The 13,386-nt window shown below is 44.2% G+C and overlaps 1 protein-coding gene across 2 annotated transcripts in view; it reads left to right on the top strand.

The window, feature by feature from the left end:
- adam22 (ADAM metallopeptidase domain 22) overlaps positions 1-13,386 on the top strand; it is a 72,424-nt gene that overhangs the window by 7,034 nt on the left and 52,004 nt on the right. For both annotated transcript variants that reach the window (XM_036539160.1, XM_036539159.1), the window contains exon 4: positions 12,342-12,408. In XM_036539160.1, coding sequence (XP_036395053.1) covers positions 12,342-12,408 — 67 coding nt within the window. The remainder of the gene's footprint in view (positions 1-12,341; positions 12,409-13,386) is intronic.

Raw genomic sequence — 13,386 nt, 5'->3', positions numbered from 1 at the left:
TTTTGAAAAAGGGTGTTTTTTTGCCGTTGTGAAACTTTCTCAAGCTGGGTGTGCGTGCGTGTCTGTGTGTGTGTGTTGTTAGAAGAAGGGCATGGTGAATGAGCTGGCGGGTTTCTTGGCGCCCCACAGCGAGGCCTAGTTTTCTCAGAGTGATCAATGGCCCCTAGCTTTACTCTGTCTGAATCACTGGCTGGTAAACTCTGGCTTTTTATGAAGATCCAGCGACAAACTGAAGAACCAGGCACGTTGCGTGCTTCAGGTTGAGGGGATGCCTTCTTTTCACCAGAATTTGTTTACCCCTCTGCCGCATTTCCACAAAAATGTGGATAGGCCCATAGGGAATTGATACTGACATATTTCAGCCCATTTCGGACTTGGGTCCTTTTTTCCTGTTCTATTTTTAAGTCGGCCACCTCGTTAGTGAAAACCTGATTTTATTACTGAAGCGTGTATGTGTTGCTGTGCGTGTTTAGAACAGCTTGTGTTCTGCTCCCCCCTTTTTTTTAGCCATGGAGATGCTGTTCTTCGCCTCTGAAACTGCCATTCACAGAGGGCTGATTGCTGGCTCTCAATAATACCCTTTCCCCCCTCCTTTGCTCTGTGACTGCTCTCTCTGAATAATTAACGTCTCTGCGAGATTAAAGGGGTCTTTATAAATGGGCTTTTTTCATATTACTTCAGTCTCTTGGCTTGACATGAGGACAGAAGGGTTTTCTAAGCATTGTAATTACGTTCAAAGGGAAACATTAAGCCCATCCTTTATTGGCTACCGCAGGATTTGGCATTTATTAGACAGCCGTACTTTTAAACGGCACGGTTCGGTGCTGTAGCATTTGGGTTGTTTGTGGTGCTTTTAAGCAGGCCCAGTTGATGTATCCAACACTGTAGTATAAACTGTTATTTTGTTTACTGGAAGGAATGTGTGTTTTGTTGATTATTACCATTTTCCCAGTGTCCAGATCATTGTGCTCATGTATTAGTTTCTTTTTACCTCATGAAAATGTCTTATTTGTTTCTCCGTTTTTAGTTGCTTTTTAACAGAATGTTGTAGAAAATGCTGTGAGGACAATCATAGCCAAGTCATCTCTTTTTTGCAATTTGCATACTTCTAAATATATTGGCAGACCCATATACTGTGAGCAGCTCGCTGTCATACCTGAGTGGGTGGGTGTCAAAACCAACAGATCTACGTGAGACAAAATGTACTCTTTCTAAACCCAGAGATGAAGCTGATCGGGGGCCCCAGACATATTCTTTATGCAAATGATGATGTCAATTACCATCCAGAGGGGCAAATCCATTATTCAGCAAGCGTGAGGTCTGCACCCTCCTCAGCCCGGATTGTTTTATTTAGCAAAGGTGTTTTATGTAGCATCTTAAAGGTGAATGTATTCCATGGCTGCTCTCACTTGCGCAATCGTGGTCTATTGAGCTGACGTGTGTCCTGTGCCCATTTCCATCATGATGGTCACGCCTACATCTTTTTAGTAAAAATAATGGACAGTGTTCTATAGGCTGCATTTCTCTAGGTGTTTGCTGGAATGCTCCATGTGTGCAAATGAAGCTTTTAAAAGCAAACTCCCTTTGAAGGTTAAATACGGGGCAGATGAGGTATCTGAGCAGTGATGTATGGATGTGTAAGAGCAGACAGGCTGCTATGTATGTGTTTGTTTAACTGTACTGTATGCATGTGCAGTGCTCATATTAATGTTTATTATTCATCCCATTTGGAGATTTGGTGGAGGGGTGTCGGGCCTGGAGGGCATTCGATAAGCGCAGAAAACGCCCTGAAAATCTCATTTATATGCGCATATGCCTTTTGATGTGTTTGATGAGAAATAAAATAAAAATAAATGAGAAGGGAAGAATTCGAATAAATTAGAGTACACAGATCATAACAGAAACTAATTGAAAAGGGATTATTTAAGTCTGCCCCTTTTTTGAGTCATGTGAGTGAAGACAAAGCAGAGAGCTGAGCAGTCTGCGGAGCGGCGAGATCCGCTCGGCTTTGTCGAGAGATTGATGTGAGAAAACATGCGAGCGTTTCGCCGCCCGGGCTTTAGGCGCGGGGAAAAAAAAGGGGGCTTTTCCCTGCGTGTGCGCAGCTGAGGAAGAGGAGAGTGTAATTGAAGGTCAATTACCCTGACAGTAATACGGTCTGTGTCCGCGAGAGAGTCAGCAGTGAAACAGCATTTTCTCTGCCTCCCTGTATTCTGTGGTGAGACAATGCGAGCCTTTCCAAACACGCGCGTGCACTGACTTGCGTTCAATTAGGCGAAAACGCAGTGTTTTCTTTGTCGCGCTCTTTCTAGATGGCTTTGGGCTCTTTTTTTGCTTTAATCTGATTAATGGAAAATCATTATCACATCTCTTCCCCCGATATACCCCCCTCTCCTAATTTATGTGGTAAACATGCGGGATGGGTGAGCAACTCTCTCAGTAATGAGTGCCTACTCTTTTTTTTCTTTTTTTTTTTTACACACTTTGTGACAGTCCGGCTTCCCCAGTCAATCATAAAATAAAGGACATGTGCTCCTGTTCACTTTAATATCTTCTTGCTCTAGCTTAGCCTGTGGGTGACACACCTCGAAAGATGCTGATGCTGTGATATTATTAATACGCGGCCTTTCGTCTGCTGCTCTCACAGGGGCGCGCGATACGGGAACGGGCCCTTTTTTTGCAGGCATTGGTGCAGTGGTAGTTCCTCTGCCACTCTCTTTTTATTTTGCCTCTCTCATTGTGGACTGATGGTCTGCTTGTAAATGTGCAATCCTCATGCATAATTGACAAAGAGGAGGGAGAGATCTGATTTATGGCGGAGGTAATGAGAAGGAGGGATGCAGACGTCCTTCACGCACCCTTGAGTGGGGAAGAGCAGGCGGAAGGAGAGGGACAGGCAGCGAGCGGAGGGGCGGATGGAGGGCCCGGAGTGGCTGCAGAAATCGCAGAATCAGTCGGATCTGGGCTAGCGGCCGTGATTAATGAGATGGAGGCTTTCCTGTGACTGCCCTCCCCCCTCCAGCTCCCCGAATTGTCTTGGGATGGAGTTGGGAGTTTGGTGTGGGATTCCAGGCCGCTGAGCCCACAGAGTGAAGCCGGGCCAGGACCTCCCCCTCATCCCCCCCCCCGCAGAGAAGAGAGAGGGCTCTGGGTCGGTTCAGTACCGCTGCGCGTGGTTCAGTTCCAGCCCGCCCCCAACCCCTCTCAATTCTCCCAATCCGCGGCCAACGTGTGGCAAATTGTGGCAGTGTAGCGAGGTGGGGAGTTGGGCTTGTCACTGAAAGGTTGCAGGTTCAGCTCCCAGCTGGGGCAGCGCACCTGTACCCTTAAGCAGTATGTGTATTCTGACTTGCTTCAGTAAGTATACAGTATGCAGTAAGTATTCTAATCTATTTGATATAATTTGCTCTGGAAAATATTTAATACATAATGTAAAAACAGTAGTGGGTGCTTTCCTCACTTTAATTAAAGCCTTAGGCTTGTATTTCCCATCTGATCTTTCGGTGTCAGCTGGTTGGCCTTTTGACACATTTCTTCTCCTGATAGATGAGTGAGTCCTTGAACATATGAATGGGGAAGGCAGGCCTGTGCCCATCCTGTGGTTTGATCTGAAGTCCCAAGTTTATATTCCAGAGTCATGAACAGTGACAGGGCCTTCCTTATTCACTCCTGAGTGTTTTAACAGGACCTGTTTGTCTGTCTCGTAATGGCAAGGATTGAACACTGCAGTGGTCTGGAGATCACCTTTGGGGCTGAGTGGGAGGTGCTTTTCAAAACAATTGCCTGCTGAGACAACATTCATAAAAGCTTCTGTTTTTGATAGCACTCCCTTTTTTAAATAAGTGAATAAAACTAAATTAAAATTAATTATAAGCAGGTAACGGGGCAGCGAATTAAATAAAAAAAAACATGATTGACATGAGTTTTAAAAGGACTGGACAGAATAGAGTGGGTCTGAATACATTATTGGTGGATGGTGACCCTCCCTGACACTGTGGTGGGGTCCACTTGGCTTGTGGGTGCAGGGGTTTGACTGCATTGCAGCACTGAGGATGCTAGAGATCTCAGGAAGTGAAATAAAAGAAAGGTCATCAGCATAGACAAATGCCAACTAGCGACAACTGAACAGCATGCAAGGTCCAATAGGACCAGGCATTTCACTTTTTTGTCTTGTCTGTATGCTGTGTTCAGCTTTTCCACAGACATATTTGTAAAGATGCAACCCAAAATGCCCCCTTTTGTTTTTTTTTTCCAGCAGTATGTGTTGGATGTTTGTAATAGGATTTCTCACAAAGGTAGTCCTATGTATGCACGAACTGTCTGGTCCCTTTGGAGAGGCGTCACCAGCGTTGCTAGCAGAAATCAGAACACTTATTCTAATAGACCTTACAAGGTATGAATAATAATAGGGTGGGGAGTGTCAAGGGGTAAGGGTTAACCTGTGAGGTCAGGCATAGAAAAAGACCCCCTGTGAAGTACATGAAGTGCAGTGAGTAAAATCATATTGTATGGCATTCTGCTGTCGTGTATTGTGTCTTGTTGGCCATCCTTCCAACCCTTGCTTGAATTGTCGAGTGCCAGCTATTCAGTGGGCGTTTGTGGCAGAACAGAAGGCCTCTGCTGCATGCTAACGTGGTAGAAGGGTCTGTAGTTAAAGGGGAGCGCTGGCCCTCGCCTTCCGATTCACTCATGTGAGCGTGCTTAAGGTCTGCCCTCTGTGCTAATGAGAGCCCAGTGGGAGGGGCAGGTGCGACTGCGCTGGCCAGCTGCTCCTGTCATTTGGAAGAGCCCCCCCTCTGGGGGAGGGGTCTTATCAAGGTGGGGGAGGTGCTCCCCCTGCTGTAATCACTCACATCATAGCCCTCCCCCCATTCACAGATTCACCCCTTTGTGTATGTGTGTGTGTGTGTGTGTATGCACGTGTGCATGTGTGTGTATATGAATGCGTGCAAGTGTGATTTTGTGTGTTTGTGCTTTGTTTCTGCTTGAACATGTGTGTGTGTTATCGTGCATGCATTTATACGCATGTGTTTTAGAAATGCATGTTCTGTGTGAATGTGTTTCAGAGAGATAGAGAGAAAGGGGAAAGAGACAGGGAGAGAGGAAGGTGTGGATCAGCAGGACTAAGGAGTACTGCAGCCACTGCAGCCTCCATCACTTACTTCAAGCTCCTGTGTTTCTGGTGCCACAATTTATTGCCTCCCAGAAAGGTGAAGGCAGATACAGAGTACAAGTGAGTCACTGGTGGCTGGTAGGCAATGAATAGGGGAAGCAGAGAACACCTGGTTGTAAGTAAAAACCAATCTCTGATCTCAGGACTCTAATCAAAATAATTAAATTCAGCTAGATCTTTGTTCGCAAGCGTGCAGAGGTGCTGTGTTGTTACACGAGACATGGCTGAGTACAAAGGGAACAAGATGCCGTTGGGTGATCCTTACTTAAAGTGTTCATCTTACGCTGTTTTTGATTGCTGTTCAAGAAAATTCATTAGTCTGAAAAGAAGTTCTGTGTCTCCCTTGCCTCTTGCTGACTGACCACCACTGGGGCGAGTGCAGTAAAGAAACAAGAATCGTGCAGTCGAACCCACAAACGGTCAGTGACCGCATGGCTGTTCTAAACTCATGGTGACTGAACTTGCTTAACTCAGGCTGGTTGGTTGGTTCATTGACCGAGAGCTTGATCGGGAAGACATCCTCTCTGTAGCCTGTTTATGTAAGGATGCTGTGGACTTTCATGAGGTAATGAATGATGAGAAGTCAAGGACCGTACTGGATGCCCAAGAAAGCTGAAGCTGCTTGGAAATAAAAATATCATCTTTTCTTTTACTGCCGGGATCCAGCTGTCAGTTCTGCTTAATATGGAAGGCAATAACATACAATGCCCCTCATATATTCTTGGGACTGTGGGAGAGTATAGTATGTCTTTGTCTTAGTTTTAGTGAGCACCGGTTCATCTATGAGGCATTTGTAGGTGTTTATGTGATGCATTTCTTCACACTCGTTGGTGGTTAATAACAAGGAAAAAAGCTATTGTTTGCTAGGTACACCCTCACAATTAAAATTCCACATATGGTGCACTTCTGTCTGTTACATCTCAATCACGTTCAACAGATGGTACATTTTTACAAAGCATGAGTTTGAATCTCAGAGGTGTGTGTGTGTGTGTGTGTGTGTGTGTGTGTGTGTGTGTGTGTGTGTGTGTGTGTACGCGTGTGGAGAGTGAACTGGGTGCTGGGGGCGATGTTTTGAATCTAAGAAAAGCATCTGAGAGATGTATATGCATATATACATATCGAATATATATATATATATATATATATATATATATATATATATATATATATACACTTTTTTTGTTTTTTTTTGTTCTTTTGCATTCCTTCCATTTCACCCATTTTAGTAGTCACTGGTTATGCATTTTTAAGCTTGTTACCACCACAATGACAACTTCTGAACTCATGTAGGAGCAAGGGGGTAAGGTGCCCGTAATCCTCCAATACACACTAAGTCCCACAGTGTACCAGGAGGCATCCTCCTGATGATATCTGAGTAACTCATATGAACCTACGTGAGTCCCAGGGCACTAACAACAGGGCAACAAGGGGAACCTTGCTGACCAACCCACTCCTGTAGCCAGCAGAATGATTTTTTCAAAAAATTTGTTCTGCCTATGTGGTCTACTGGTCATTGTCTATAAATGACACAGCCGGTTTCAAATCCTTGCTGTAGGGCTCAGCCTGCGTTTGAAACAGGCACTTTTACTGTCTGAGCCACTTGGGAGCCTGTGTACGGCTGCCATATTTGATGTAGCGCCTGCGGCCTGGCGGATAGTTCTCCTGCTGGCGGGCCAGGCCGTTGCTTGTTGAATGCTAAAAAGGCGAGACTGAGCTGGCAGGTGGTGGGCGTCAGGGATTGGTGGTGCGCTGGCCCTGGAGACAGAAGGAAAAATGCCTCTCTGGGGGCAAGCTCCGAGCCAGCCCCCCAGGCTATGATCCAATTAACACCTCACCGAATCCAGCGAGCAAAATGTTTACCCGGTAATGAAAAAGAAAAAAGATCATTATTCCACCGTGTGAGTCATTAGAGAAGTAAAGGATGTGCCCGTACTCGTGTGGATTTTGATTGCTGATCTGCAAGATCAGCTTTGCGTTTGTTGTTTTGTCTGGTTTTGTTTTCTGTGGCCTGCCCTGCTAGCTGCATCATTTTCATGTCTCATGGCGTGGTCTGATAATGCAACCCTGAGCCTGAAGGATCCTCTTGGCTGAAGCGCCACTGTCAGTGCCAGTGTTTGGATGCAGTCGGGCAGGCGTGTAAGAGGCTTATTGTTCAGCTGCTGATAAGTGTTTCCCCCATTGTGAAGGACTCCTGAAGAAAAGGTCCACCCTCTTAAAATAACGGGGAGGAGAGTTTTGTTTGTGGACATGCAGCCAAAAATATTTAAGATATTTGGTATCAAGGCAGGTGCTGTTGTGTATCAGCGGAATGGCATCAATGATGTGACCGGTTGTGCGAAATTGGTGAACGAACTGCCACAGCCACATGATGCCTCAGAGAGGTCCCAGGCCTGATGTCCAGTTAATCAAGTGTGTGCTGGCCAAAGAGGCCACAACAGCAATGCTGGATGAAAGAGGCAGAGATGCAGGATGTAATCCCACAAGAGAACAGAGAGGGCCACAGTGTCCTGGAGAGGAATACCCAGAAGGCATTGGGGGTGGATGGAGGGGGGGATTGACGCAACTGTGATTAATGAAGAGCTGGCTCTGGATTCTGTTGTGCTATCTCAAGTCCAAAAGAAAGCCCTTTGTCTTCATATAAGGTTGCTTATTCGGTATATTTTCGCAAAGCATGAGTTTGAATCTCTGAGGCCTCACTCCAGGTGGTAGCCACACAGCGTGTGTATATGTACGAGCCTGCGCATGTACCAGCTTTGAGGATAAACATGGATTCAGAAGTGTGTTTCACTTCAGGTCAGACCGTCAAAGGGGTCTGCTCAGAAAGACCTGCCATGACACACTCGCGCGTGCACACACGCGCCTGAATAGTTTATGCAAATACACGCATGCGACGTGCTCAATCATCAAGACTCCGGCACACTTCTGCGGCTCCTATCGCACCATGCCACACGTAATCCGCACCGATGATAATTGGGATTGCGTCCCGGTGACACAGCGTGACAAAGCCCCACTGGCCAGGACAAAACTCCATTCCCTTCCGCAGATGAGTTCTGTGTCCTTCTCACGAAAATGAAACCCTTTCACGTCCGGTAATAGACGCTAATACGCGGCCTCTGTTCAATTTAGCCCTTTCCACAATGGATTGTAAGGAGAGCGGAGGTTTCTGTCGATATAGTGCATTACAGAGAGATGGATGTTATGCAAATGGAAATTCGTAATGAGGGGAGGGGGAAGCCGAGGCGGGAGGAATGAGTACACGTCCTGGCCCGTCCAATAAATTATTCAAATCCCAAAGCAATTAAAAGCAGAATCTCTTATCAGCATCCACCACTAGTAAGACGTTCCGAATTTCGGCAGGGTTTCTTAATAGATTTTAAGTGGTTTGAATTTAAAGCAGCGAAATATACCAAATAGAGCAAAGTCTGGACGGAGATTGATGAAGGTTGTAAAAAAGTCACACAGAAACGTGTTGGTCCATTCAGAAATTATATCATAAAATATTCTTTTTTTGGTTTTGTTAAAGTCATACAAAGTAATTGTTTATATCACGCAAATATGAAACGGGAATGCATGACCTGCGCTAACAATTTATGACCGGTTTAGGTTTGTTCCACAGTCCCGTGCATGACTCAGGAACACAAGAGAAATTGCTTTAAGAAATAAATAGAAACTGTTTGGTTTTGGTGAAGTCATACCAAATAGTTGTTTTCATCACGTAAATGTGAAACGGACAGGAATACGTGACCTGCGCTCATAAAAAATTATGTGTGACTCATGAGCAGGGGATAAATTGTTTAAAGATACGTTGCAATGGACAGTAGTTAATTAGGTGGGCCATTAAAGCGCCCGTGTGCAGAAGCTGAGCGAGTCTGGAAAAAAATTCCGCGGTGAGTGCTGCGGGAATGACACCAATGTTTTCTGGTTCTGGAAAGTGCAAAACACGGCCATTTCATAGATGCTACATTTTCGTGTGATGTTGCTCGTGTTCCCCCTGCAATCGGCAAGGGAGAACACAAGCAGCCGTATTTAATTTATGGCTCAGGCAACAGTCACGTGATAGCATGGCGGCTCGATCAATTTATATGGTAATAACGTCAGGAATGCCTTGGTTTATTCCTGTCCTGGTGATAGCAATGCCCTACCACCATAGAGTCACGTAGCCCTGCCAGAAATATAAATGGCAGGGCTGTTGGAAACCCAACACAGAAGTATAGTGTGTACAGAACTTGTGTATTGCATTAAATGATGCTATTGTTGCTATAATACACTTGTTATTGTTGCTATAATACACTTGCACACATTGCACTTGCACGCTATTGCAAATTGTATATATATGTATATATATATATATATATATATATGGACCTGCATGATGGAACGTAATGATGAAAATTCTGCATTTCACTGTTGCCTTTGATTCTGGATAGAGTAAAGATGCTAAAACACAGCATCACAGTCTGAGCGTGGGCGCCCTGTTGTTAAGTGCTGTGCATTACTGTGGTGGAATGGGAGTGTGGGCCCTGCTTGTTATGAATGCCGACAGAGAGGTGCCCTTGGTACAAAGCTATCCTTGGCCCCTGCATTGATCACAGAGAACGTCTGACTGAGGAAATTACTCCAGGGTTTAGTGACACTAGCCTTAGAGCATTACTCTTTTTTTGATAGACTCCTCTGCCAGGGTCTTAAGTAGTATGTCAAGTGTGTTTTCTTTAATTAAAAACTTTCCTTAACTGTTTATGTTTTGTGTTGATTACTGTACCATGAGAACCTCAAGAATAACTGTCTCCAACCTTCTTGTGACCTGAAAAGGCACCTAGGCTCTGTTTTTAAGAATGTACACCAAGCATTTACATATCAACCTTGTCAGGGCAATCAAATTACAATATGTGTAGTCTGGCTAACTAAACACCTTCCCTCGGGGATTTATTTTCAAATATCTTGATTTTTCTTCAGAAAGTAACTTAATTTTCAAGACTGGTATCCAGTAGACATACATGTTAGAGTGTCATGGGAGTGACTGGGACACAAACGCGGACCACGCGATTTTCAGGTTCCGGGCGTTTATTGAAAACGGCAGACAGTTCATATGATCAAAGACAGGGGTTCAAAACACAGAGTAGCAGTCCAGGGGTAAATCCAAAGTCGGGGAATCGGAGCAGACAGGGTCAGGAACCAGGCAGGCGAGAAATCAGGCGATCGAGTCCAGGCGGCAGGCAGAATCGTAGTCGGGATGCAGGCAGGAAAAGCGGCAACAGCAAAACACAGGAACAAACTACGGCGGGGACGAAACCGGTCGAAACACTGAAACGAACTAGCAACAAGACAGAGACACGCAGGGAAGATATAGGGCTGGGGTGACGAGGAGATGGGATGCAGGTGGGCAGGCAGGCAAGTGAAGGTGATGGGGCAATCAGGCGGGCAGAGACCAGGTGGGGAGCGGGGCGGGGCTGGAACACAAGGAAAACAAAAAGCACATGGACAGGGAAAAACAAAACACCACAGCTAAGGGGACGGAGCCCTGACATAGAGGGTAATAATCAAGGGAGACTACAGCCAGAGAGGACAGTGCAATGCACCCTTTAGTTGTTAATGATAAACAGCTGTTGGGGTGTTGTCCCTATGAGCGGTCTGTTCCAGACAGGCTGTGACCAAGATTACATCACGGATCCTGCACACTAGATTCCTTTGTGTTTTAGCTATTTGAAGAGCCTGTGCAATTCAATTAGGCCTTTGCAATAAATATCAGTTGACAGTGTCCAGAAATAAATTGCAGTAGAGTTAGGAGAAAGACTTCTCTCTAGGGATGTTCACTAGCATTCAAAGCTTTCTCCTATAGCGAGCTGAAATATTAGCTTTTTTAGTTGTCACTAGTTGCAAAACAGTTTATAGGCTTATAATATTACCAGACCAAAGGAACTCTTAAATGAATGCCTGAAAGGAACAGTTACTTGAATTCTTTTAGGAACAGACTTTTAGTTATCCTTATGGGATGGACTGTGAAATTAGTCCATATTAGGCTTTCCAAAAAAAAAAAAAGATTCCGTTTCAGTGAGAAAAATGTTGGCAATTATGGATGCCATAAGGTATGGTCATATTCTGCAATTTCACATCCTTAACTTTTCAAAGACTTTAAAGAGGTGGCGTAACCAAATGAGTTGACAGTTGGAAATGACTTTTTACAGATTCTCTGTCTGGGGCAAGGGTTCCTTTCCTGAGACTAGACAGGTTCAGGACCACGGACAGTTCTTTTAGGTCTGTGCTCCTCTGTAGAGTGACGCAGGATCCAGAAAGGTATGCTTACAGCAGCACACATTCTTGTTTATATTTTTGAGGAAATGGTTTCTGGCTCCCGAGTCATAATGATGCGTCATAAAGACTTAACCAAATTAACATGAACTCACTGTGTTTGTATGAATGAATATTTGCACAGCAACAGTCATGCTGACAGTGCATTAATGCAGTCTGAGAAGTGCTTCACCAGAGTGAGCGACAACTAAAATGAAATCCCGGAGCTCAGCTGACTTCATGTAGAGAGTCCTTTCCTTTGAGCGAGATTGGCATCTCGTTGTCTGTCTAACCCACAGGCAGACAGGAGGCCGACACAACTGGCACATCACTCGCTCATTACCATATGGATGCGTTTGTGGACAGTGAAGTGCGCAGCTGTTACGCGCACTCCCCCACAGGGTGTTTTCTTTAATGAGTGGCATTTTTCTGCATGGATGTTTGTGAACTAACAGACTGCCTGTGTTTCATCCCAACTGGTTGTAAGGTCTTTGCTGTCACTCCCAAGTACAGTAGCGGTTTGTCTGATTAGGGGCATGGCTGGTGTGGCACAGCACAGTGGCTTTTGAATCTTTGTCCTAAATACTGTTAGTTACTCCACAGGGGATTCGGAGTCTGTTCTTTTGCTGAGAGAGCACCACTCAGACTGACGTGCCCTTGGAAATTACTTTGTGGAACTTTATTTCTATGCAGAAAACAATAGGATGTTAGAGATTGTGATAATTGGTCTGGTTGATGTATTGAAGCCTCACAATATGAAATAAAAAAAATATATATATTCCAAAAAATTTATTTGACCCAAAAAAGTAAGTTAAACAGATATAGACCAGCAGGGGATATCCAAATTTTTCCATTGTATAATTTTCCTTTTTTTTTCTTTCAGCGATCTCCTGTCTTCTAAATACATAGAGAGGCATATTTCAGAAGAGGGAAAGGCTGTCATTTCCAAGGTAAGTATTAGAGTCTAACTGCTGTCTTACTTCAACTTTTAACTGTGCTGCTGGGGTTTTTCTTCTTATGGCTTGGTGTCGGAACAAGTGGAAAACACCTGAAGAAAATAAGTGTTGTAGAAGAAGAACAGAAGCCTTTTACCTTGTAATCAAGTTCCTTTACGATGAAAATGGCCCACTTATAGACCCCTTAAACAGGAGTGAGGGTTATATACTGGCCTATATAACTATAGCAAGGGAGTGGGGATTGTCAACCTAAATCCGTTTAGTCCAGGTATGTGTGTTGGCTTTCATTGTGATCACTAGTCTGTCTAGATTGATGCAGTTAGATATGTAGGTGTGTACATTTATACTGTGCACTGATGTATATTCCAAAATATATTGCTGTGTAATATAATATATACTATAATATACATAACGTTATATAATAGATAATATATAATAACAATTGGTTAGCATTTTGATTTCATAGCACTCTTGTCAGTTTGATGCTGTTTGACTCAAGGATTACATTTCATATAATCAGTTAATGAGATGTCTTACAGCTTACATAGACTGAAATATGAAATAAACAGTATTATGTCATTAATATATGAATTGTAATTATAGATTATTTGCTGACGAGATGAAAACCTTCCAACATTAGTGAGGGAAACTTTGGAAACTTTTGAAAATTTCCCTTCAAACCTGAGAGGCAACCAAAGATAAAACCATAAGAGCAGATCCACTGTATCTGTTCGGGTATGTAATGCAATTATTCTAACTTAAAATAAACGAAGATCGAAAAGATGCGCACAGTCTGCAGCATTATCAGCCATTAGCAGCTGAGGCGGAGCATAGCAGCCACAGGGCCCAGTGTTGGAGCAGGGCCTCTATGCAGAGCAGGGCTGGAGTTTTTTTGTGAGACTAGAGGGATGTAGGATGATTTCCATGGTTAGATGGGAAGAATTTCCTTGCATGGATGTGAAGTGAGGAGGT

This window comes from Megalops cyprinoides, chromosome 10, assembly GCF_013368585.1.
Source record: "Megalops cyprinoides isolate fMegCyp1 chromosome 10, fMegCyp1.pri, whole genome shotgun sequence".
Taxonomy (NCBI): Eukaryota; Metazoa; Chordata; class Actinopteri; order Elopiformes; family Megalopidae; genus Megalops; species Megalops cyprinoides.
Note: the sequence above shows the minus strand (reverse complement) of the source record. Positions and strands in the feature narration are given on the sequence as shown.